Source organism: Cucumis melo, chromosome 11 (assembly GCF_025177605.1).
Source record: "Cucumis melo cultivar AY chromosome 11, USDA_Cmelo_AY_1.0, whole genome shotgun sequence".
NCBI classification, from domain to species: Eukaryota; Viridiplantae; Streptophyta; class Magnoliopsida; order Cucurbitales; family Cucurbitaceae; genus Cucumis; species Cucumis melo.
Window position 1 is genome coordinate 6,555,438 of NC_066867.1, and position 25,929 is coordinate 6,581,366.

The 25,929-nt window shown below is 34.6% G+C and overlaps 1 protein-coding gene across 2 annotated transcripts; it reads right to left on the minus strand.

Moving 5' to 3' along the window:
* Positions 1–168: 168 nt before the first annotated feature.
* LOC103498389 (uncharacterized) lies at positions 169–13,739 on the minus strand. Of its 2 annotated transcripts, none has more exons than XM_008460973.3 (9): positions 13,460–13,739; positions 13,255–13,293; positions 12,328–12,358; positions 11,751–12,021; positions 11,571–11,632; positions 10,475–10,667; positions 10,289–10,385; positions 1,050–1,132; positions 169–385 (listed from the first exon to the last, which is right to left on the minus strand). In XM_008460973.3, exons 1-9 carry the CDS (start codon positions 13,462–13,464, stop codon positions 378–380), a joined length of 789 nt encoding a protein of 262 aa, XP_008459195.2. In that variant the 5' UTR covers positions 13,465–13,739; the 3' UTR covers positions 169–377. The 2 variants fall into 2 exon arrangements, with proteins under 2 accessions (XP_008459195.2, XP_008459194.2); XM_008460972.3 differs by having other exon boundaries at positions 13,423–13,739.
* Positions 13,740–25,929: the final 12,190 nt, after the last annotated feature.

Sequence of the window (25,929 nt, forward strand, 5' to 3'; positions counted from 1 at the left end):
TTTATCATAATACTAACACTCCATAACTCAAATTCACCTCCAAACGGCCTCCTAAGCTTTATGAAAAAAAGTACTATTCTTTTTCTTATAGTAAAAAAGTACCATGTACTTGAAACATTAAAACATTTCCCCAATATCTAATTTAACAAAAACAAAACATAAAAAGTCATGATAATAATAATAATAACTTTATTGCGTAGGGTTGGTGAATTTTATATAATTGCCTATATTGCTTATGAATTCTTTACAGTAATTAAAAGAGTAATGAAACGACAAAACCCTTGGATTCGGTTCATAAAACTAAATCTATGACTGTTCAAATGAGAAAAATCTTGTCCTTATTTCATTGGTCTTCCATCACTACACGATGCTTCAGCTCATTTACCTATTGAAACCATCATATAATTAAGATTAGTCACCACCTTCAAAATTGAAATGTAACTTATAACTTCTACTGAATGTAGAAAACAATACGTTACAACTTAAAAGAAATAACTTGGCTAATTAAAATATTGTGCTTTTTTATGTTGAAGTAAAACAAAATTGTTGTTGTTGAGTTTGAACTAAAAATAATTATGTGAATAAGCTTATGTTATGAAAATAGAAAACGAATATTGAAATGGATATCAAATGGATATGTGGTAAAATAAGGCTAGCTGGAAGGCCTTCAAAAAGATTATACAAGATCCGATTGTTAAAACCCAATGTTTGATAACTATTTGGTTTTTGGAAACTAGGATAGTTCCATCACAATCGTGCTTTTCATCTTTTCTAAGCATAAACATTTTAATTATAAGTCAAATTTATGAAGAAATAGTAAACATTTTAATTATGAGTCAAATTTATGAAACAACAAATTTTGAGGTCTTTGAATATTGAAAACACTCGACAAAACAAAAGAAACCTCCGTAGAAAAAAAAGAAGCAAAATGGAATTCAGTTGTAAAATCAAATTTCACCATTTAGAATCATAACATATAGCAACAACATTATAAAGATGAGATATACAAACTTTATTAGAACTTATTAAGGAAATAGCAAGTAACTCACCATAGTTCTGTTGCACCATGGTAAACTTGTAAATGGCTTTTAGCAATGAACCATATAACATGGACTTCAACGGTCCCATGTGTCTGCAAGATAACACAAGTAAATCTCATCGAAGCTCGTACAATTTGCTAGGCCCCCAATATTATTTAAATATAGTAGAAGAATTAAAAAAGGTAACATTGATCACCCACGCGAGAATATAGGAGAGAATATAGGAGAAGATCTCTCCCATTAATTTGTTAGCAACGCAGAATTAAAGGGAGTAGATCTCTCCCATTAATTGGAGAATAAAAGGGAGGAAAGACAACGGAAAAGGGGGAAAAAGATCCCAAAAAAAATAGGGGTCACCTTCGTTCCGTGCAATGGGAGAAGCAGAGGTTCTTAGTTGTGTCCTTGATTGGAGTGCGTCTTAGTAATTAGAAGTTAGGTTTGAATTATTTTGATCTTCTGTGACCAAATTTCCGTGAGGAATTTCCTCTTTCCTATATTGTAATTCGTTGAGGTAATTCAATAAAATAAGATACATCTGTAGTATCTTTACAAATTGGTATCCGAGCCTAAAACCTGGGATCATAAACGACAATGGCAAGGAAGATGGAGGAGAGGATGGACTTGGTGGAGCAAGAGCTGCAGAGGTTGCCGATCATTGATGAGAACTTGCCACTATTGACGAAAAGCATTAAGGAGATGAATGCTCAAATCAATAAGCAACAACAAGTGATTCTGAAGTATATTGAAGGGATAATCCGTGATAATTCATCAGCAGGGAAGACGACAGAGGGCTCTACTAGTCATACGAAGAGTGGCGATACAATATTATCTGAAGTTGTTGATGACTCAAAGACGAATACAAGACACGAAGACATCAACCCTATGGATCGAAGTAAGTTCAAGAAAGTGGAGATGCCAGTATTTAATGGAACTAATCCCGATCCTTGGTTGTTCCGAGCAGACCGATTCTTCAAAATCCATGAAAAATTAACAGTAGCAGTAATCAGTTTTGATGGCTCTGCATTGGATTGGTACCGTTCAAATGATGAGTTGGAAGCTTTCAAAAATTGGGATGACTTGAAGCAACGGATATTAGTACGATTCCGAACCATTCCAGATGGGACATTGGTTGGCAAATTCTTCTCAATCAAGCAAGAAACAACAATTGAAGAGTATCGTAACAGATTTGATAAGTTGTTGGCTCCGGTAGCATTTCTTCAAACCATGGTGCTAGAGGAGACGTTTATGAATGGGTTTAGCCCATGGTTGAAGACGGAAGTGGATACTCTGGAGCCTGTTGGGTTCGCTCAGATGACGAAGCTTGTATTGAAGATTGAGAATAGAGAGATGGTGAGAAGAGTGTGGGCTGAGTAGTGCATATGGACGAAAACCAAAATTCAATTTATCTAACGTAAAGAATACTGCAATGACATTTAACGAGACACAAAATAAAATGTGGGAAGTTGGCCGATGAGAACTATAACATTGAGAGGAGTTACTGCAGGGGAGAACCGGCGAGAAGGTCCGACGAAAAGATCGTTCGACGCTGAATTTCAATCACGAAGGGAAAGGGATTATGTTTTAGGTGTGACGAGAAATACCATGCCGGCCATAGATGTAAGGCTAAGGGACAAAAGGAGCTCAAAATGCTGGTGGTAAGGGAGAGTGGAGAGGAACTTAAAATTCTTGTAGAAAAATTTTACGATGCTGAAACTGAAATTAAGGCCATTGAAGTCAAGAATGTGGAGAATATAAATATTGAGTTATCCATCAATTCGGTTGTAAGATTGACCAACCCGGGAACGATGATGGTGAAAGGGAAGAGAAAAGATGTAGTGGTTCTTATTGATTGTAGGGCTACCCACAATTTCATTGTTGAAAAACTGGACATTGCATTAAACATACCAACGAAAGACACGGCCGACTATGGAGTGATTTTGGGATCGAGTACCAGTAAAGGGAAAAGGCATTTGTGGTAGACTTGAAGTAATGGTGGGTGTTTGTGGTAGACTTGAAGTAATGGTGAGTGAATGGAAGATCATAGATAGCTTCTTACCCTTGGAACTAGGTGGGGTAGATGTTGTCCTTGGTATGCAGTGGCTGCACTCTTTAGGAGTCACTGAAATAGATTGGAGAAACTTGGTGATGTCTTTTCAGCACGAAGGAAGGAAGGTAGTAATTAAAGGAGATCCCACCTTAACCAAGAAGAGAGTTAGTTTGAAAAACATGATGAAAACGTAGGGAGCGGAGGATCAAGGCTTTCTAGTAGAGTGTCAAGCCTTAAAAGGAGGGTTGTCTGTGGAGGCGATTTATGATGAGGAAGTAGTACCAATCATTGAAAATACTATTTCCCCTTTGCTGAAACCGATTCGATGATGCGTTTGACTGACCCGAAAAATTACCTCCAACAAGGGACATTGAGCATCACATTTATCTTAAAAGAGGCACATATCCGATCAATGTTAGGTCGTATCAATATGCGCATCACCAAAAGGAAGAAATGGAGAAGTTAGTTGATGAGATGTTGAAGTCGAGCATAATAAGGCCCAGTACCAGCCCGTATTCTAGCCCTGTATTGTTAGTAACGAAGAAGGATGAGAGTTGGCGATTCTACGTGGATTATAGAGCATTGAACAACGTAACTATTCCAGATAAATTCCCAATTCCGGTGATCGAGGAACTTTTTGATGAACTAAATGGGACCAACATGTTTTCTAAAATAGATTTGAAGGCTGATTATCATCAAATAAGAATGCATCCGAGAAATATAGAGAAAACTGCTTTTCGCACTCACAAAGTTCACTATGAATTCTTGGTGATGCCATTCGGGCTAACCAATGTTCCGGCTACCTTCCAAGCATTGATGAACCACATATTCAAACCCTATTATGCGGCGTTTTGTGCTAGTTTTCTTTGATGAGATACCAGAAAAATGCACTTTATGCTAACCTTGGTAAATGCAGCTTTGTTAAGGCTCACATAGGATAATTGGGGCATTTCATATCTGAGAAGGGAATTGAAGTTGACCCAAAGAAAATAAGAGCCATTAAGGAATGGCCAATTCCTACTAATGTCCGAGAGATTCGATGATTCTTGGGGTTGACAGGTTGCTATAGGAGATTTGTCAATAACTATGGCAGTATTGCTGGGACGCTAACGTGGTTATTGAAAGCGAGAGCTTATAAGTGGACTGAAGAGGCAAATGAGGCATTCGAAAAACTGAAGATGGCTATGATGATCGTGCCGGTTTTGGCTATACCTGATTTCAACCTACCATTTGAAATAGAGACGGAAGCCTCAGGATTTGGTGTTGGAGCTATTTTAATTTAGGCCAAAAGACCAGTAGTGTATTTCAGCAAAACCTTATGTGCGAGGAGCAGAGCAAGGCCGGTCTATGAGAGAGAATTAATAGCAGTGGTGTTTGCAGTACAAAGATGGAGACCGTATTTATTGGGGAAGAGATTTACTGTAAAGACAGACCAAAGATCATTAAAGTTTCTTCTGGAGCAGTGAGTAATTCAGCCCCAATATAAAAAATGGATTGCTAAATTACTGGGATATTCGTTTGAGGTTGTTTACAAGCCAAGTTTAGAGAATAAGGCTGCTGACGCTCTGTCAAGAGTCCCTCCCACAATGCATCTAAACCAACTTTCAGCCCAACCTTGTTGGATTTGGCAATAATTCAGGAGGAGGTAGAAAAAGACCAAGTCTTAAGGGTAATTAGAAGAAAAATAGAGGAGCAGAAGGAGGAAGTTCCAAATTTCTCCTTGCAGCAGCATTGCAATTCAAGGAGAGGTTAGTTCTTTTAAAGACTTCTTCTTTATTATCGATAATCATGCACACATGATTCAGTATTCGGAGGACACTTAGGTTTCCTACTCTTATAAAAGGACAACAGGGAAATTATATTGGGAGGATATGAAGAAAGACATCAAGAAATATTTAATGAATGCTTAATCTGTCAGAGGAACAAGACGTTAGCATTATCCCCAGCAGGGCTGTTAATGCCGCTTGAGATTCCAAATGCAATTTGGTAGGACATTTCAATGGACTTCATAGAGGGTTTGCCGAAATCATCAAGATGGGAAGTGATTTTTGCAGCGGTGGATCGAATGAGTAAGTATGCACATTTTATAGCCCTAAAGCATCCTTATACAGCTAAGTCAGCAGCAAAAGTTTTTGTAAAAGAGGTGGTCAGATGGCACGGCTACCCTAGATCCATCGTTTCTGATCCGGATAAGATTTTCCTCAGCCATTTCTGGAATGAGATGTTTAAATTGGCAGGTACTAAGCTGCACAAGAGCTCAGCATACCATCCACAATTTGATGGCCAAACCGAAGTAGTGAATAAGAGTGTATAGGCCTATTTGCGATGTTTTTGTGGGGAGAAGCCAAAGGAAAGGAGTAACTGGTTGCATTTGGGTAGAATACTGGTACAATACAATGTACCACAACTCAATTAGTGTTACTCCATTTCAAGTTGTATACGAAAGGAGGCCACCACCTTTGATTCAATATGGAGACATGGAAACCTCAGATTCCACGCTCGACCAACAGCCGAAGGATAGAGATATTGCTTTGGGAGCTTTGAAGGAACACCTACGAATTGCCCAGGAGAGGATGAAAAAATATGCTGATTTGAAAAGAAAGGATGTGGAGTTTCAAATTGGAGAATTAGTGTTCCTTAAAATCAGGTCATATAGGCAACTTTCATTAAGAAGGAGAAGGAACGAGAAGCTGTCACCCAAGTATTTTGGGCCATACAAGATCGTGGAGAGGATTGGAGCAGTGGCTTATAAATTGGAGCTTCCTAGTTCGGCAATTATACACCCTATTTTCCATGTGTCTCGATTGAAAAAGGAACTCGAAAACTATCATCAAGCACAACAATTGGGTCCTTTTATAAATGTGAATCATGAGTGGCTCACACGACCAAAGGAAATCTTGGGATATCGAAGAAATCCAGCCACAAAAAATTGGGAGGTACTCGTCAGCTGGAAGAGGCTGCCTCCACATGAAGCTACTTAGGAAGACTGCACTGAGTTTAAATAGTAGTTCCCTAGATTCCACCTTGAGGACAAGGTGGATTTGGCGGAGGAGAGTGATGGTAGGCCTCCAATATTATTTAAATATAGTAGAAGAATTAAAAAAGGTAATTACTGAAAGCAATAAACACGAAACTGGCTTACGTGGAAACCTGAGAACCGAGAGAAAAACCACGATGTTTTTAGTTTTATTATTTTTTGATATTCCTACAATAGGTACAAGAAGGAATAAATAGAAAAGTACAAAGAAATAAAAAAGAAAAGAATATTTGGGGTAAATCTTCTCAATGGGCTAAGCCCACTAATTCTAATAATTCTTAACACTCCCCCTCAAATTGGGACGGGTATGATCATCAATGAAAGTTACAAACCACATTTTCCTAGATGAGGTGGTGACCTTGGAGGGACCCCAAACGTCACTATGGATAAGGGTAAACAGTTGGGTGAGTTTATATGGTTGTGAGGGAAAAGAAACACAATGTTGTTTTTTCCAAATGCACACATCACAAGATAACGAGGAGGCATCTATTTTAAGAAAGAGATGGGAAAACAAATATTTCATATACGTAAAGTTCGGGTGACCTAACCGAAAATGGCACAACATAAAGTCATGTTCAGAGGTACTAAAATAGAAAGACAGTAAACTATTCGTAGAGATACTACTACTGGAGGTATCATCATCAAGGATGTAAAGTACCCTGCTATGTTGGACAGTGCCAGTCGTCTTCCCCGAATTCAAGTCCTGAAAGCAAACACTCAGGTAAGAAAGTAGCTTTACAGTGCAGCTCACAGGTGATCTTACTGATAGATAACAAATTGTAAGAAAGCTTAGGCACATGCAAAACATTCTGGAGGGAGAAACCGTCAAAGAGGACTATTTGTCCTTTCCCTGCAATTGGGGCTAAAGAGCCATCGGCTATCCAGATTTTCTCATTACCGATACAGGGGTATAAGAGAGAAAGTGCCCCGAGAAACCTGTCAAGTGATGTGGCCCCCGAGTCCAAAATCCAGGGATTCGTCCCATCAACACTAATAAGGCCAAGGGACTGAGACATACCTGATTGAGCAATGGCGCTTAAAGTAGGAAAGCTGGTCTGGATAGCAGCAGGGCCAATTGGCTGAGAGGTGCTGGCAGTCTCCCTAACATTGGTACGCCCTGAGTTATATTACTCGTTGAAGGAGCGTTTGTTACCTCTTGGGGGCCAACTGCGGAATTTCCAACACTGATCCTTGGTATGCCGTTGTTTCTTACAATGCTCACAAACGAGAATTGGTTTCCCATTATCATGGGTCAAGGATCGAGCACTAAAGGCAACAGAGTTAGTTATATAATTTGAAGGCACGTTAGGAAGCAAAATTATCGGGTTCTTGGAATACATGGGTAGATCGGTTTGTGCCAAGGATGCATTAACTTCAAAAACAGCTCTCCTGTAGGTTTGATTAATCCCGAGACCACAAACATATGGTTGTCCATAACCGGAGGGTGCCGATGACTCGCTCGCTTCAATCTCCGATCTATTATGGTGTTGGTCAGCCTCGTTCCTATAGAAGAAAGGTTGATGTAAAGGGTCGACGGAAAGAGTTGCACTACTGTATAGATTTGACAATTTTGAAGGTTGTTGTCCGACGGCGATGGGCGGCGCGTGCAGCGATAGATGACCGAAAGGGTGAGACGGTTAGACAGGCGACGACGCGTAGAAGCGGATGGGATGGGCGATGAGATTAACGGACGACAGCGCATGGGCCCACGCACCCGGCGGTGCGTGAAATGGTTTCTGACCAGAAGGTTGCGCGAACGACGGTGAGGGTTAGCCTATTGGATAGATCGACAGTGTCTGAATCCGTTGGAATACTTTTTCCATGGTGGTGTCCACGACGACGACTGCGTTAGTGGCGGCACTGTTTTGGTCTGGGTGATTCCTAAAATTTTTTCTAGAGTTTTGTTGTTGCTTCGCTCTGATACCATATTAAACTACCAATTCACCAAAAGCTTAAGCTAGTGGTTGAAGGCAAATTAAATTATATATCACCAACATTATTAAACTGCCAATTCACCCAAAAGCTTAAGCTGGTGGTTGAAGGCTTGAAATACTTGAAAGGCCCAACAAGTGAAAATCAATTTTACCTCACTTGTGGATTGAAATATTTGAAAAGCCTAACAAGTGGAAATTAATTTTAATTGGGGAGGAAATGACACTGCAGAGGCTTGAACAGACCTCATTGAACCACATGCTCTGATACCATATTGAAAGCTATAAACACAAAACCGGCTTACGTGGAAACTCGAGAACTAGGAGAAAAACCACGATGTTTTTAGTTTTATTATTGTTTGATATTCATATAATAGGTACAAGAGGGAATAAATAGAAAAGTACAAAGAGATAAAAAAGGAAAGAATATTTAGGGTAAATCTTCCCAATGGACTAAGTCCACTAATTCTAATAATTCTAACACTAATATTGACCATCCACGCGAGAATATAGAAGGAGATCTCTCCCATTAATTTGTTAGCAACGCAGAATTAAAGGGAGTAGATCCCTCCCATTAATGGGAAAATAAAAGGGAGGAAAGACGACGGAAAAAGGGGGAACAATTCCAGAAAAAATAGGGGTTACCTTCGTTCCGTGCAACGGGAGAAGCAGAGGGTTCCAGTTTTTTTATTATTTGTTTTGGACAATTTCCTTATTGTCGTTGGTTCCTTAATTCTTAGTTGTGTCCTTGATTGGAGTGCGTCTTAGTAATTAGAAGTTAGGTTTGAATTATTTTGATCTTCTGTGACCAAATTTCCGTGAGGAATTTCCTGTTTTCTATCTTGTAATTCGTTGAGGTAATTCAATAAAATAAGATACATCTGTAGTATCTTTACACAATTCTCTTCAACCCCAAAAATTACTACAAAATTGTATGGAATTGTAAACAATAATCTAATGCCAATAATATGAAGATTTTCAGGAAATCTGCCATTGAAAGGATACAACTATGCAGCAGAAGAAAGTGAAAGTGCATTAAAGCAGGATGTGCAAAGTTTGGAAAGAAAGAAATAAGTAAAAATGTGTAGGAAAACTTGTTAGGTAACTTACATTTTGTGTTTGGTTCATCAGTTAAACAAATTGATTTATTTCATAAATGAGAAGTAAAGGTTCCACACAGTCACATACCATTAAATAAGCTTCCTTAAACGGAAAATATTAGTTTTTCTATGATAAGTATAGGTATACAACCATTCAAAATGTTCAATATAACCATTAACAAACACCATTTCCCTATTGGAAGGAAGTATTTTTTCTATAACTGGTGGAATGAAAGGAATCGAAGCACAGAATGACCATACAACTGATGGGACGTATTCTACTTCTAGCAGCTCCGGGTTTTGTATAAAGAGTTAGCACGTGTAGGGGTAGGGGTAGGGGTCTTATGCAGAACAATCACCTTTACGAGGCTTCCCTAGTCAAGTGTCAAGCAACCAAGGTGGAAGACTAATGTCAATTTTCACCAAATACATTAATAGCTTGTGGCAATGAACAGACAGAAGAAGACGTGGATGCTAACAATGAGATAGAATGAGAAAGAGTTTCAGAAGAAGATAAAAGATCCTGCTAAAGAAGTCTGAGAGAACTAAGAAGTTAAGATATAGATGAATTACGATAAATCTCATAGATGTGCACGTCGACATGCAAGCTAAGGACTAGAAGGAAAGAAGGTGAAATTAAGACTTCCCTGAGGGACTTCCAACCTGGTACTCTGTTGCTGCATGAGTTCAAAGTTGAGAATATTGAAAGGCATTTCTTAAATCCACTTGGCCTTTGACGCATGTTGGTTAGTCTTTACTGAAATTTTATGAACCATGATGGCATAACAATCAACACCTTTTTGGACACTCCCTAAAGAAAAGCACAAGGAGGCTGTGGATGTATTAGTCCCTGCCCTTCTTTAGAATCTGTTAATAGAGAGAAGATTTTTCTCTCTAAAAGCAAGGGCATGGAGGATGCATGGGGCGTTCATAAAGTTTAGAACATCGAGTTGCTGTTCTTTGATAGAACCTTTATCTAATTATCCAGCTAGTGTAACTAAACTTCTTCATGTAGTCATTTTTTAGCTACTTCATTTGAGGATTTCGGTTTCCTTTTTGAACTTCTCATCAGCTCACCAAAAGTGTCATTACTTATGAAGAAAAATATATATAAATAAACAAAAAAGACTCACAGAATCTCTGTGTAGCGGATCCTCCAGGCAGGAAACCCAAAGTGACATCTTGTAGGCCCATATACTAAAATGAGGTCAGGATCAAGCCCTCCACAACCTAATTAGGGGTCCAATATACGTAAGGTTAATTAACATTCAAGTAAAATATTTCTCTGAACCTTATCAAGTACAAGCAAGAATACAGACCAACTGCTTTTAAAGCCTCGGTCATTTGAGATTCAGATAAGCATTGCTTCTGGTCTCCACTCATGTTGGTTTTTCTCCATTTATTTTGAAGAAGAAAATTAGCTGCTCTGGCAATGGCTTCCTTTCCATCAGAGGCTGATATGAACTCCAGAGTAATGCCTTTTTTGTTTAGTTGGAGAGGTTCATCAATCCCCTGAAGGCAATGACTAAATTAGAAGAATAATGCACATCTTATTATTGACATTCACCTCCTAAGTTAGAGTACTGTCATTTTTTGTGGTAAACTTGGAAGAGAAAACAAAAGGCAGCAGTTATTCTCGTACTACTGAAGAAATAAATGATCTCATGCAAAGATCAATATGCAACTTCAAAGAAACAAATACAATTTCAAAAAGCTCTCTTTAATTTCACTGAAGAGAAGCAATACACATGGAATCAAAAGCATGCTATTCCATCAAGGACCCTAGGTAATCTCATTACAATTAACCTTACAACTTAAATCACCGATTGACCCAAAAGCTTAAGCTAGTGGGTAAAGGTAAATTAAATTATATATCACTACACTCCCCTCCACTTGGTGGCTTGAAATATTTGAAAGGCCTAACAAGTAGAAATCAATTTTAATTGAGGAGAAAATTAACATTGCAAGGGCTCGAAAACAAGACCTCCCTGGACCACTTGCTCTAGTACCATGCTCTAGTACCATCTTAAATCACTGATTAACCCAAAAGTTTAAGTTAGTGGGTAAAGGTAAATTTAATTATATATCACTAATAACAACAACAAAGACTTAGAAACTCCCTGTTACATAATTTCTCCCATGATTTAAAAAAATAATAATAGACCCAAGTTGTGTAAATATAATACAAGAGGAATTTCCACAATTTCCACTAAGGTAACTAATAAAAGGAAAGAACATTGAAAGAAATACAAAGATAAAGGACTGATAAAAACACAATTATACCATACACAAATCTACATTCATATTTCAGAAAGAGGGCCTCAAAGTATTAGGGATCACTTGGTTGAATGCAGAAAACTTTGTCACTTACTGAACCCATAGGTTTGGGTCTATCTTTCTTACAGTAGCATGTACCTGAAATTCAGACGCATTCTTTACTTTCTTCAAAATGATTTCCTTGGACTGTTTAAGCACCCCTTGAAAATAAAATTCAGGAATAAGCATACGATTCAACAAATTTGAAAAGATAATCATAAGCATTTGGCAACAAATAAAAGAGAGCTCAGAATTTCTGGATGGACCTAAAATCATTACCTTCAGCATCATACAAGCAAACGCTTCTAATGCCCAACGATATCAACCATTCCAGAAGTTCAATAATTTTTAATGTATTATAAGCTTCATCACTTTCGACCACAATGGCAAGATATTGAACCCTGTCTATATTAAGATGCTTGTACTTGCATGGGAATCCCCAAGATATCAAATAGCTTTCAAGTGTTGTGGCAATACCAACCACAAAGTAAGATGCGCTAACAATGAAGTGTAGGAAATGCCATATCAGCTGAAGCCCAAGAATTCCAATCTGGGTAAGCCTTGAAAAAAAAAAAAATAAGCATCTGATTCATGTACACCAAAACCACAACATAAAAATCAAGTTGTCACAATACAAGTCAAATGATTCTGAAAATAGTAGAGTTGAAGTTTACAAAAATTAGAATGAGGTTATTGCTATCTTAGAAACATTGTTTTAGGCCCCAAAAATTTCCCTGGGATCCTAATAAGCATTTTGCTTATTCTTTCACAGAATGTAAAACTAAATAATAAAGACAAATAAAGATAAAGAAAATAAACCAAGCAATTCCTAGAGGCTCGCAGTGAAACACTTTACCTTCTGAAGTTCAACCTTGATACTCATTGGTCTGCAAAAAGACAAATACAAAGACAAAGAAACCTAGACCATCAGATTTTGAAAAATTATTTCTTGAAGAAAAAATTCAAATAATAACAATAATAATAACTAATTTTAAAGGAAAAAATCCAAAAAAGAAACAAAACAGATTATTTAAAATTTAACAGTCTAACAACAGTTTTCAATTTCAGATTTACTTTATTCCACAAATGGAAGTATCATAAAGATTAAGACATGGATATGACCTGTAGTTTGAAAATGACTCATGAATAAAAATATAAGAAACAAAAGCAATCCAGCATCTCAGTAAGAGCTTTCGCCACTCTTTTGGGGGTTTATATTTAACACGGTAATCATGAAAATGATGAAGAAAAACCCAAACTAACACTTGCATGTGCTTAATAATTTGATACCCAATATCTTCCCGAGACGAAAAACACTTAAAAGGGTGCCAGAACCATTGAAAATTTCCAATTTACAAGTCTTTGTTCCTTGCTTTCCTCCTAAACCCATACCCCAATATGATAAATTTAGATTTTAGAGCAACCAATGCAATGACAATAGCCATGAAAATTTTTTTAAAATGACGAAAAACACCATTTTTAACAAAGAAATTTGGTGTTTGAAGAGATGAAGCTGTCAAAGATACAAAAAATAATTAAAAATACCATGAAATTAGTGGGATTACCAAATAGAGTAATTATGGTTAATGATGTTTGATTTTCAAATAGTTGATAATGAGACGATTAAAGCTAAAAGAAACTGATCATGTACATCACACCCCACGATTACCCCATTGATCTAGCATCAGCAAACATTCAACAACACAACCCTAAACCAGGCAAGAAAGAGAGAAATATGTTGATACTAAAGAAGAAACTCAAACTCTAAAGAAAGAAGAATTACCCGAGAGGAGAATTTGAGAGGTGAAAGTGATGAAGTAAGCTGCGACAAAATGAAGTAATGGGATTTAATTAGTAAGAACTGGGGACAAATTGAAGGGTTCTTTTTGAAGGGTACAAATGATATTTGGCCTAACTTTTGAAGACCCACGTTTTTTGGCCTCACGCTTACCTCATTGTTGGGTAACGATATTTGGCCTTATGCTCACCTCATTGTTGGGTAAAGATCTTTGGCCTTATAGCATCATAGTGCAACGTAGGTCTCCGTCTGCAAGGGTGTAGAAAAGCAGCTTAGCTACTGTAGAAGAGCAGCAAACAGTCGTCAATAGTGTAGTCGCGGCATGGGTCGTTGGTCGGAGTCGCACTGATGACAGCTGACGGCGGAGTGTATCGTGGGTCTAGGGAGAATCGCTGGAGTTGAAGCAGAAACACTGGCGGCTGTGAACATGACGCGGGGCCGGGGGAATGTGGACAATGATAAGAAAGAGGGAAACGAAGGGAGTTCCTTTTTATTTTTTTATTTATGAAAAATACTTGGGGATGCATATGGATAATTTTTTTTTTTAATAATGTATTTTTAAAAAATAACTTCAAAATTGGGTTGAAAGGAAGCTATTGACAAAAATACACGAACTTGACTTGAAAGTTGTAGGTGGACCACTTTCTTCCTTTTCTAAATTTTAAAATATTCGATATATATATATTTATTTAATATTTAATATGTGGGCCCACACGTATTAAATATATATTTATTTATTTAATATTTAATATATATTAAATAAATATATTTATAATATCTTTAAATTTAGAAGTTATTTAATAACTTAGGGAGCTTAGGTATTAAATATTAAATAAATATTTATATATATATTGAATATCTTTAAATTTAAAATGAAGGAAGTGCGGTCCATGCATTGAATCCGTGATCATGTACACGACTTCCACAAAATTATTCTATTTTTTATATTATTTTTTAAAAATACATTATTAAAAAAAAGATTCTGCATATCGACAAGATTTATATATATCCACAAAATTACCGATTGTATGTGTAACCAATGGTTCGTTTGGTTTGTTTACAAAATATATATATATATATATATATATATATATATATATATATATATATATATATATATATATATATATATTTCAAGAATACATTTTCTTTTAAACAATTTTTTGAAAATGAATTTAGAATTTAAGGGTGCGTTTGGAGGAATTGTTGGGTTTTGAGAGGGTTAGTGTTATAATAAACCTAGTTTTATCATAACTCTTGTTTGAAGGAATGGTTTAGAAATGTAGTTTTATGATAAGAGATGTTTGGGAGAAAGGTTATGATAGTGTTATGAATAAGATGTATTTGAGGAAAGGGTTATGATAGTGTTATGAATAAAATGTGTTTGAGGGAAGGTTTATGTAAATAGTGTTATAATAGTGTTATGATAAGATATATTTGGAGAAAGGGTTATGTTGGTAGGTTTATGTGGATTTTATGATAAGATGTGTTTAGGGGAAGGGTTAGGTGGATAGTTTTATGAGAATTTTATAATAAGATGTGTTTGGGAGAAGAGTTAGGTGGGTAGGTTTATGAGGATTTTATGATAAAATGTGTTTGGGGAAAGTCTTATGTGTGGGATGGGTTATGAATATATTTTTTTTATGTAGTAATTTTTTTTTTAAATGGCATTGTAAATATAAGAAAGAAATTATTATTGCATATCTTTTTACGAAAGCGTCGAACCCCTCTTATTGCAAATAATTGTTTCTATGTATAATGTTATTAAATTAGTAAAGACAGTTGTCCAATTTCAAAATAATTTGTTAACAAAATTGTACTAATTTTATTCTAAGTCATTTTTTAAAAATACAAATTAATTATTGGCTATTTGTAATTAGCGATAGCGATGTACATTTGTTTTTAACATATATAATTACGTGGTCTAATATATGGGTCAATATTTATAATTACTCATTAAATTACTTATTATGTAGTAGTTGAACGTCATATTGCTCAAATTGTTACTATTTTACTCAATTTTAAAAAACATTTTCAATGGGATTGAAGGGATGTAGAAGGGAGAAAAAGATAACATATGCATAAACATGTCAAGTACATATGAAAAAAAAATTGTGTACAATAGGAAAAAGAAATAACAGTCAATAACATAGTGGAAGTGAAGTAAGGAAATAAAAAGCAAGTCAACAAAGTACAAACATAAACTATCTGGAGATGCCTCGTAGGATAACTCTACAAAAGTCCTCCCTCTCATTCTCAGGCATCAGTATGAAACCCCGCATGTCGTCCATATGAGACAAAAAGTGCCTTTGTAACAACGTCCTTGAAGGGATGAAAACCCTTTACGGCGGAAAAATTACAGAAACTCAATTTTAATTGGAACCTTAAAAATACCAATACATTGGCAAAAAAAATAGAAAAACAATTTTTTATGGTTAAACATGCTTTGAAAAAAATACAGAGAAGAAGAAAAAAAAACTTACCCTCGTTGACGAGTCTGAATCTACCAATCACCAAATTTTGGGCACCACCACTTGGAAACCTTCCTATTCTCTGATTGAGATGGTTTGTGGGAACCAAAATTGGAATAAGGGAATTGAGAGAATTTTTTAGAGAAAATGGATAGACTTCTTCGCATAACTCACTCCTGTAATTTTTTTGTTACGCAAAAAAATTCCGGAAGTTAGAGAGAATAACTGGGAACGTGGGAAAACCACCCACGTTCCTTATTAATTTAATAAATTAATATTAAATTAATATATATTAAATTAATATATATTAAATTAATTAATTAATTAATTAATTAAATCATATTTAATTAATATTTCATTTAAATCATATTTAAATGAATATCTCTCACATAACCTATAGTTTTAATTTAATTAATTTAATTAAATCAAATTAAACTAAACTATTAATTAATTCTCCAATTAATTAATTTCTAAATTAAATATCTTATATTTAATTTAATCCATAATTTGAATCATATTCAAATATAAATTTCTCTCATAACTTATATTTTAATATGTATCATATACACATTAAATTTTAATTTATAGTTTTAATATGAATCTAATTCACATTAAACTAATATTTGAACTTATTCAGATATTTTATTCTCTCATAATTTAATTTTGAATTATATCTAAAATTAAATTTATATAATAAAGTCTAATTAAAATATAAACTTTATATTATAATGTATCAATATACATTATATTAATTCCCAAAGTAAATTTGAACATTTCAAATTACAACTAATATAAATAAATCTCATTTACTCTTTATGAGCTAAGAAGGGGACCTAATGGACCTACAGATCAGAAGCTACAATGATATGAGATTAATGGGCTAAACTCATTAACCACATTAATCAATATTCGTTAACTGTGTGTACACTCCACTAAAGACTCACAGCTGAACTCTTCTCACTGTAGATATATTTCTGTGTCCACGGATATAGACCAATACTAGTAAGTTAGTCCTTCACAAGTGTTCGTAATTCCGGGTCAAATTATCATTTTACCCCTGGGTTACCTCTAGTCCTTAAATACTAGTGCTCCTCAATGTAGTGAATGTCTTCTCCAGTGGTGGTCGCGGCGTACACGGAGTCTCTCTCATCCACGTCATCAACAGCGTCGCAATATGTCATTTCTCTGTTTATCAGATTGTGGAGTAAGCAACATGTTAGGATGGTGTGACACTGAACTTGTAGGGGATAGTACGATTTTCCACGAAGTATTACCCAACAACCCTTAAGAATACCGAAGGCGTGCTCAATCACATTCCTTGCCGAAGAGTGCTTCATGTTGAAGTACTTCTTTGCATTTGTTAGCCTCTTTCGCCCCTCTCCTTTCCAGTCTCCCGTCTTATTATATGAGCCAAAAGTTCAAAATGACTACTAATCAAAGATGTGAAAATCAACCCCTCCACTTTCTCTCTTTCTTCCATTTCCTTTAAGTAAGTTGGAGTTGGAATGCCAGTTTAGTCACTTTTGAGTCCTCACTGAATCTTCTCATGAACCTCAAATGCAAATCAAATTGAACCAAAGAAAAGAAAAGAATTTGCGAAGGACTTGTGAATTTCATTGATGGACTTCTCTTTCGCAAATTCTTTGCTCCTTCGATCATTGGGCATTTCCAACACCACGCCACTCTTGCAAGTGGTACCGCTCGCCTCTATAAGAGGCGAGAAATCCCTCAGCGTTTGGATAACCCGCATTGCACAGATAATAATATCTTGTTAATAAAACCAATCCTTTATGCTCTTTCAATATGTAAGTAGAAATCGACATTGTTTGATTATAAATAAAAAATACCCTTTGGCACTTTGAGTCTGTTTTTTCGTGCAAGGGCATCCTGTAGAAGCTGTTAGTATGCAGCGGATCCTTCCCAATGGGCAAGGACGTAAATGAAATCCTCTTTCGTGTCGCACCTGCCTAGTACGTTTATGGCAATTTCCCCCTTATGCGTTCTGAACGTAGGGCGATTTGCTACGGGGACGTTGACCTTTATGTACACCCGTCTAACGCGCTAAGGAAATTTTGCAGGTTTAGATAAACATGCTATAATTAGTGCCACGTACTCATACCTCACATACAGACAACTTGTACCATGCCCACCTCGAAACACTTCCAACGTTGGTCACTGCATTTGTTTGTTACCGAAACAGATTTCTTTATCAACTTGTTGTATAGTCGAACCACAACCAACAATACGAAGTTAAAATGTTGAGATACTGTCTCATGGGACCGTATAAATTTTCGTTGAGCAATGCGGTTCTTCCCGTCATGGGCAAGGACGCACAAGAACATTGCTACCATTTCTTCAACATCGACAATCTCAGTCGACGAAAGACCAGATGCATTCCTAAGTAAATGACATGGAATTACGAATGTTCGTCTGTCCATGCGCGTGCTTAGCGACACACAAGATCTGACTCATGTATCATGCGAAAGTACGTAAGCTGCCTAATTCTATGTCGTATATCTGATAGTGTCTGTAGGAGACGCTTATTATCGTTCATTAGTAGCTCCAACATTAGTAACATTTGACGTTAGACCAGTGTGAACGCAGTTAGGACTCTAAGAAGGGTTTGTTGATCAATTACAAAGTATGTAAAGTTTCCTAAAAAAATATGTACTAAATCAATTAGTACAATATCGATATACATTATGAAAACATCCGTAATGAACATTTAAATCCCTAATGAAAGCTTATTATGCACTTAGTAAAACCCTAAACTTAGTTTGTGTAACATACAACAAATAACTTGTTTTAAACATTATTTTAAAATACGGGTTGTGGTACAATTTTATGAAATTGTAAGTACAATTATATCTGTGATAGGTATTATAGAAATAGTATGTGGTAGAAGTACGTACTCTTGAAAATAGTATTTTAAAAATACTATGTTTGACAATTGTATATGTCATAGTGAATGACAAATTTTAATTAGTTAAACACATTTTTTGATGTTATTAAATGTGTATTCAATTACCTTTTACATATACTGAATTTAATGACTATCCAAACTTATGGTCATATTTAAAAAACACTACTAATTGTGAAGTTACAAAATTATTTGTATTACTTAGAATGATTGTTAAAAAATTTATAACTTTTTTCACTTAAAAAAATTGTGAAGTTATCAACCCTATTACATACAATGATTGAAAATCCCGTTTTAAGCCTATTCTTGTTATGATATGGTAGTAGGAAAGTTTTTATATTTTTTAAATGGGAATTTTTATGAATTAATTGGATAGTTATAATAATGAAAATGAAGACATTGGTATGGTCATTTTTTTTCAAAAAAATGTGTTGCACGTGAAAGTTAAAAATAAACACAAATTTAAAACATACAATGAAAGAAAAATAATATTAATTCATTAAATAAATGAAATGTCCATGAAAATAATTTATTACCAAACCAATACTGTGTAGTCTATAAATAGGTCTTAACTACATAATTTCTATTGTAATGAAATAAACAAATACATTATGAAAATTTAATGTACATATGGCTAAGTCATAATGCCTCTTATAAGGGTGGGTGATCACGGACGTTCTAAAAAAAACAAAAAGTTAGGATATAAGTAAGGCTGAAAACATGACACGTTCTTTTAATGCAACATAATTAAAGAAAAATAAATGACAAAAGGAAGGATTACCTCGTATGTAGAAGCACTGACTCGAAATTCAAACGTAAAAAAAAAAACAACATTTAAAACAAAAAATCAATTTTGAAAATAAATGTTAAGCAGCCTTAGAGTTTACAAATCAGTTCAATAACTTAAACCAGATTTCATCGTTGTGGAAACATCAATTAAGAGGGATTAAAAACAAAGAACAAAGGCATAAACATATGTAACAAAAGAAGGGAGAAAATACGTGATAAACAAGGCAGAAACATAGGTCAAAAAATAGGGTATAACATACAAAAGAGGGCGAAAACATAGATGAGAAACAAGGCAGAAACCTTGGAAAACACAAGGCATATAAACGGGGAGAAAAAAGCCACAATCATAGGTTAAAAAATAGGGCACATACATAGACAACAAGGTATAAACATATGTGACAAAGAAAGGGACAAACCGTGAGAAACAGAAGGCATAAACATAGGGGAGAAAAAAGGCAGAAACATAGGTTAAAAAATAGGGCACAAAGATGGACATCAGGGCGGTAAAATAAGAAAGAATGGCAGAAACCGTGAGAAACACAATGCATAAACATAGGGGAGAAAAAAGGCATAAACGTAGGTCATAAAACAGTGCACAATCATACAAAAGAGGCCACAAACATAGGTGAGAAAGTAGGGCAGAAACCGTGAGAGAAGAAGGCAGAAACTATCATGAGAACAGAGTATGAAAAGGTTGGAAGCATTTACCTACGAAAGATAAATTTGGAAAACGAAGGAACGAGGTAAGCAATGAGAAATGAAAGTGGTAAATCATAAGAGGAGATGAGGTTTATATAGAAGGATATAGAGAGTAAATATGCAAATAAATGACCACACCAAGAGAAGGCAGAGGGAATTTTTGCAAAATTAGGCTAAAAGATAAGTCTAATCATAGTCAAAAGTAGATATTGGAAGCTAGAAAAGTCAAGTACACCATGAAAAGATAAGACAATTGCTTGAAGAGACAAAACAATAATGAGCAGAAATGAAGACATTTTCCCAAAGAGTAAAATAGAGATTCAATGGCAGAAACAATCATGACAATGCAAAAGCCGAGAGATTGAATACAATTCAGACAAATGTAGTTAACTGATATATGTAAAAAATGAATAAATATATCATCAAGCACATTTCATATAAACCAAATCAATGAATCAAAATTAGCAAAAAAAATTCAAAAATGTAACATGGATTCAGTACTCATCATCCGCTGTCTTTAAAAAAAAGAGTAATGAAACAGAAGTATACCTACCTACCATGCTCGAGTAAGACCAATTACCAGTGAAGACAAAGCATCGAATTTGTTCTACATCAATCCAAGGCAAGGTCAAACGAAAAATTGAACACCGAGCGGCAAGGAAGGCTTGCTTCAAGGGTAACACACACATGCATGTTCACACATAACACACAAACAAAGAGAAAACAGGAAGCAGTTTTGAGGCAGCGCCGGTGGAGAGTCGCCTTCAACAAACCAGCTTCTGTTTTCGAAAGTGAGAGAGATGGATGAGAGAGATTAAGATCGGCATCAAATCCATGTATGAAACCCCTTTTAAAAAATAACGGGGATAAGCAGGTTTTCAAGCAAAATTTTGCCACCAGTCGACCTACCCTTCAACGAATCGACCAAAATCAAACATACAAGTGAATCCGAAGAAGAATAAACAAAAGAAATCAGAAGCCAAAAAGAAGAAAAAGATTGACGAACGAAGGTGCAAACACGGAGTCGTAAACACGGAGGCCTAAATCGAACGTAATACAAACAATAATAGAAGGGAAGCGGAAGTGAAGGAAGAAGATTGATGAACAGACGCATAAACACGGTTGAAGGAAGGCGGAAACAGGGGTTGAAGGGGAGGCGGCAACACAGGTTGAAGAGAGGCGCAAGACGGATTGAAAAGGGATTTTAGTGGAAAGGGTTTCAAAGAAAAGAATGGATTAAAACCGGTTTATGGAAACCCTAAAACTAGGGTTTCCATAAACCTTGGGCTAAATGGAGCTTAGGATTGCACTAACCCAAGCCCACAGTGTTAACCCTAACCCCAAACAGTCCATAAATACTTGCATGTTTTTGTTAGATTTTTTATAATTATTTATATGTGAATTTTGTTTGATTTGTCATATATAAAAAATGTTTATACTTAAGTCAAATTAACATAAAGGATTGCTAAACACTATGACCTAATTTCATATAGAAATACATATATTTTTATTTTTTAAAAAGAAATATACTTTGAAATTAATTGCACGATATCTTGAAATTAATTGTTTTAAAATTTTGAAATTAGTAAAGTTAGAACCAAACAATTTTTTTTTGTATTAAATTTTTTTAGATAATTTTATTTAGAAGTAGAGTTATCTTGATATTTAAATTCATAATCATAAAAATTATAATTGATCTCCAACAACAAAACATAATATAATAAATTTTCTAGCCATATGACATATAACATTGATACAGCCTCACCTGAGTGCTGCAATCTTTCTCGAACCATTTTATTTGAGAAACTATATTGTAAGAGCCTCCTCCAAAGACATATACTAAATTTATATTGTTATTCAAGTACTACTAACAATTTTTGAAGTATGTGTTTTTCCATTTAAATTGTTGGTGACATCTATCCTCGTGACCATTCAAGACCTCTGTTACAAATTTGTAACCAGTGTGAGAAGATGTCCTACAAGGCTCATTGCAAAATTGCATCACAAAATGATGCACTACAGCATCGCATCCCAATTTTACTAATTAATCGAGTTCATATTCAACATTGCTTTTGAGAGAATGATCATTGTTATCAGTATTGTAATTATCAGATGACATTTAAAAAACATAAAGAAATTAAAAGACAAAATTAGAAACCAAAGATTCTAACAATATAATATCTTGTTATCATTGCTATCAATATTGTAATAATCAGATGACATCTAAAAAACATAAAGGAATTAAAAAATAAAATTAGAAACCAAAGATCCTAACAATTTTGTAACGATAAAAATATTCATAACAAAGGTAACACTCCAAAATGGTAATTGTTACAAACAAACATTTCCTATATATCTAAAGTCGTCAAAATTTCTTTTGCTTCGACCATGCAACTTGAACATCAGGTTCTTGTAGTGCTATGAACATTTCTCTACTTTCTCTTTTTGTAAAGATATATGCAACTTTCATGAAAAGATCATCACCTTTTATAATTCCAAGTATGTTTCGTAAGATATTCATCACTTCAAAAATACTACAACCGGAAAGATCTCTTCTCATATCATCTATTGATCCACACATACGTTCCACTGATCACAAAGTTTATTTGTAACATTACCTTTTGATCCTATTCTTTTTCTTTTTTTTTTCTCCCTTTTCCCTTGAGTGCAATCCTCAGTATTATGTATTGAATATTTTGTATCATTAGTATCATTATGCTCCGTATCTTCAAATGTATCATCATTTGCTCTTACATGTCTAGATGAATTGCCTTCAGTACTTTAAGGTACAAATCCTTGAGATGGTGCACATGCTTCATCTCCTGTAACTACAATATTTTTAAAAAGAATATCTAATTAGTCTGCATTTTACAACCCATTTACTCGAAATTTTGCTGTCTTAGGCTTAACCCTACAAGATATTGATTTAAGAAGTATTTAATTATAATTTTCATTCCTAATAAATAAACTACAGAAATAAATGATATACCTTTAAATTCTCTTCCCACCACTCTATTGGTGCATCAATAGTTTGTCTCAATGAATCCCAACCCAAGCCTATGTTGTTTCTAACCAAGTCTGTCCATATCTGCCAATCTTTTTTTAATACAACCCATTTATTTTTCATTTGTTTTTAATCATAATTTCTTCCGGTTTTCTCTCTAAATATTCTAATAACATTTTCCATCCTTCTTTACTTAAATGTCCATTTGGCGTAATCCTTTTCAAAGTTTCATCAACACAGGCATGGATAAATGCATCGTTGTAGTATCATCCCAAATTGCCTTGAATTATTTTTCTTTTTCATCTCTATTTGTAGTTATATCTACTGAAACAAAAAGGTGGGTTAAGTAACGAGTTTTTCTATTTATTAGAACTTCAATAAAAATAGAGTAGAGGAGACATAACCCAAAAGGTCAATCAAGTTTTAAGAGCAGGATTATGATTAAAGAAGAAAATTATACACATGTTCAACTCACTTTAAAATTCATTTTCTGAAAATATGGTTTTTAATGATTTCTAAAAAATGAATTATTTTATAAATTCATCTCACTTTAGAATTCAATTTTAATATAAGATTAAAAAATTTTGCAAATTCCCGGTCAATCACTTTAGAATTCATTTTCTAAAAATATGGTTTTTAATGATTTCTCTAAAATGAATTATTTTATAAATCAATTTCTAAATAATGCATTATTTGAATTTACCAAACACTAAAGTTTTTTTTTAAATATTTTTTTTGCAAAATTAAACACTTCAAAATCCTAACTAAACACACCCTAAAAAATGATGGGAGTAAATTAGTTTAGATTTTTCTAATATAGGGCAAACGATTTTAGTTTTGATTATTATTATGTTTTTAAAAGGTTAAAATTTTAATACATTTTTTAACTAATTAAATAGATTTTTTCCGTCTAATTAAATGAACTAGTCGTATCATCTCATCTACGTCAACACTTAAACAGTCAACATTCCGTTAGTTGAAAGTTAAGTTAGGGATCATTTAACATCATTTTGTAAATCTCGGGGACTAAAGTATATGTTTTGAAATTTTATGGACCAAATTGACATCAACCAAAAAATGTATTTTGCATGCCAAATAAAAATAAGAAAAAAATTGTACATATACAAGAAACACATAAGAACGGGAAACAAGGATTGAGAAACGAGGATAGAAGCATGAAATTTGAAAAACAAAAAACTCTAAAACCTCGAATGAATGGCAAGGAGTGGAACGAGAAGAGTTAACAGCGAGGAAAATTGGCAAAAGTAACATATTTTTTGTTTTTGTTTTAAAAAATAGCACATTTTTTTAATTTTTAAAACTCATAAAACTGTTTTTCTCGATCCATCTCGGGCGAAATAGACCACTTAGATTTTCCTAAAATATTAAAATTTTTCAACTCAACTTATTAGGGGTGTAAGAATAACCCGACAACATGAATAACCCGGACTACCCAACCCATATTATGTGGGTTGAGTTGGGTTGGATTAGTTTAAAATATGGGTTGGGTTGGGTTGAAAATTTTAATTTTTTTTGGGTTGGGTTGGGTCACGGGTCGGAGGGTTGAAAATTTTGGTTCAACCCAACCCAACCCGAATTAATATTATATATATATAGCGAAGCAGAATCAAGCTAGGAAGGACAGGAGCGAAGGTACTCGTAGTTTCAGATATAGGAGAGGATCAAAGAATTTGAGACTGATAAGGAGAGGAGCGAAGCCACTCGACTGAGGTTAGGAAGGAGAGGAGCGAGACTAAGAAGGAGAGGTGAGAAGAATGATCTTTGAATTTGACTTGTGTTTTCACCTTGAATCCGAGTAACTTCACTCTATTTTCGACTAAGAAACTAGTAGGATGCAGAATATATATATATATATATATATATATATATATATATTATTTTTTAATAAAATATAAACTTAAAACCCTAAAAACACTCCTATTGAATGGCGAACACCGCTTCTTCACTTCGCCATCGTCTTTCAATTTCATCCTCGCCGAGTCACCACTTTGAAATCTCTTCTCAGTTACCTTCAAGTCCAAAACGGTTAGTACTCTAAATCTTTGAAATAAAGATTGTTACTGAAAATCTTGATTGAAATATAGCTGGATTTTGATTCTTTGAATGACATATAAGAGGCTGACATTATTCATCGACATCCTTTTGTGTTTCAATTTGTAATGGTTTTGGCACAAGAATTGTAAAAATTATTTTAAAGCTTCGATTTTTGGGCCTCAATTCCATGCTTTGATATTCCACCAGCCAAGATTGGAAAATTAATGTTGATAGCCAATTGCAAGGGAGGTTTGTGAGTTGTACTGATTGATTCTTTTTAGTTTTTTACCAACTAGCTTGATGGCTTAGAGAGGGTGGACTATAATTTTGTTTATTCTTAGTCAAAAAGAAAAAAAAAAAAGACAATCCGACAACCCAACCCATATTTTATGGGTTGGGTTGGAAACTAAGTTTGGGTTATTCGAGTTGCCAATTCAACCAATCTGAATTTATGGGTTGGGTTGAGAATGTCTCCCAACCCGATTACACCCCTACAACTTATTGATTGTGTTTTTGTTTTCCTAGTGCATCTCAAATTGATTGTGTTTTTTTCGATGCATCTCTATTCTACCATTTTTCAACTCTTCTCAAATCTTATTTAATTTATTTTGATCTTTTCAAACAAAAAATCTCAAATCTTCTCAAATTTTATACCAAACCTTAATTAATTTTTTTTTATCTTTTCAGAAAAATTATGGATCTCAGTTCATCCATACAGATAA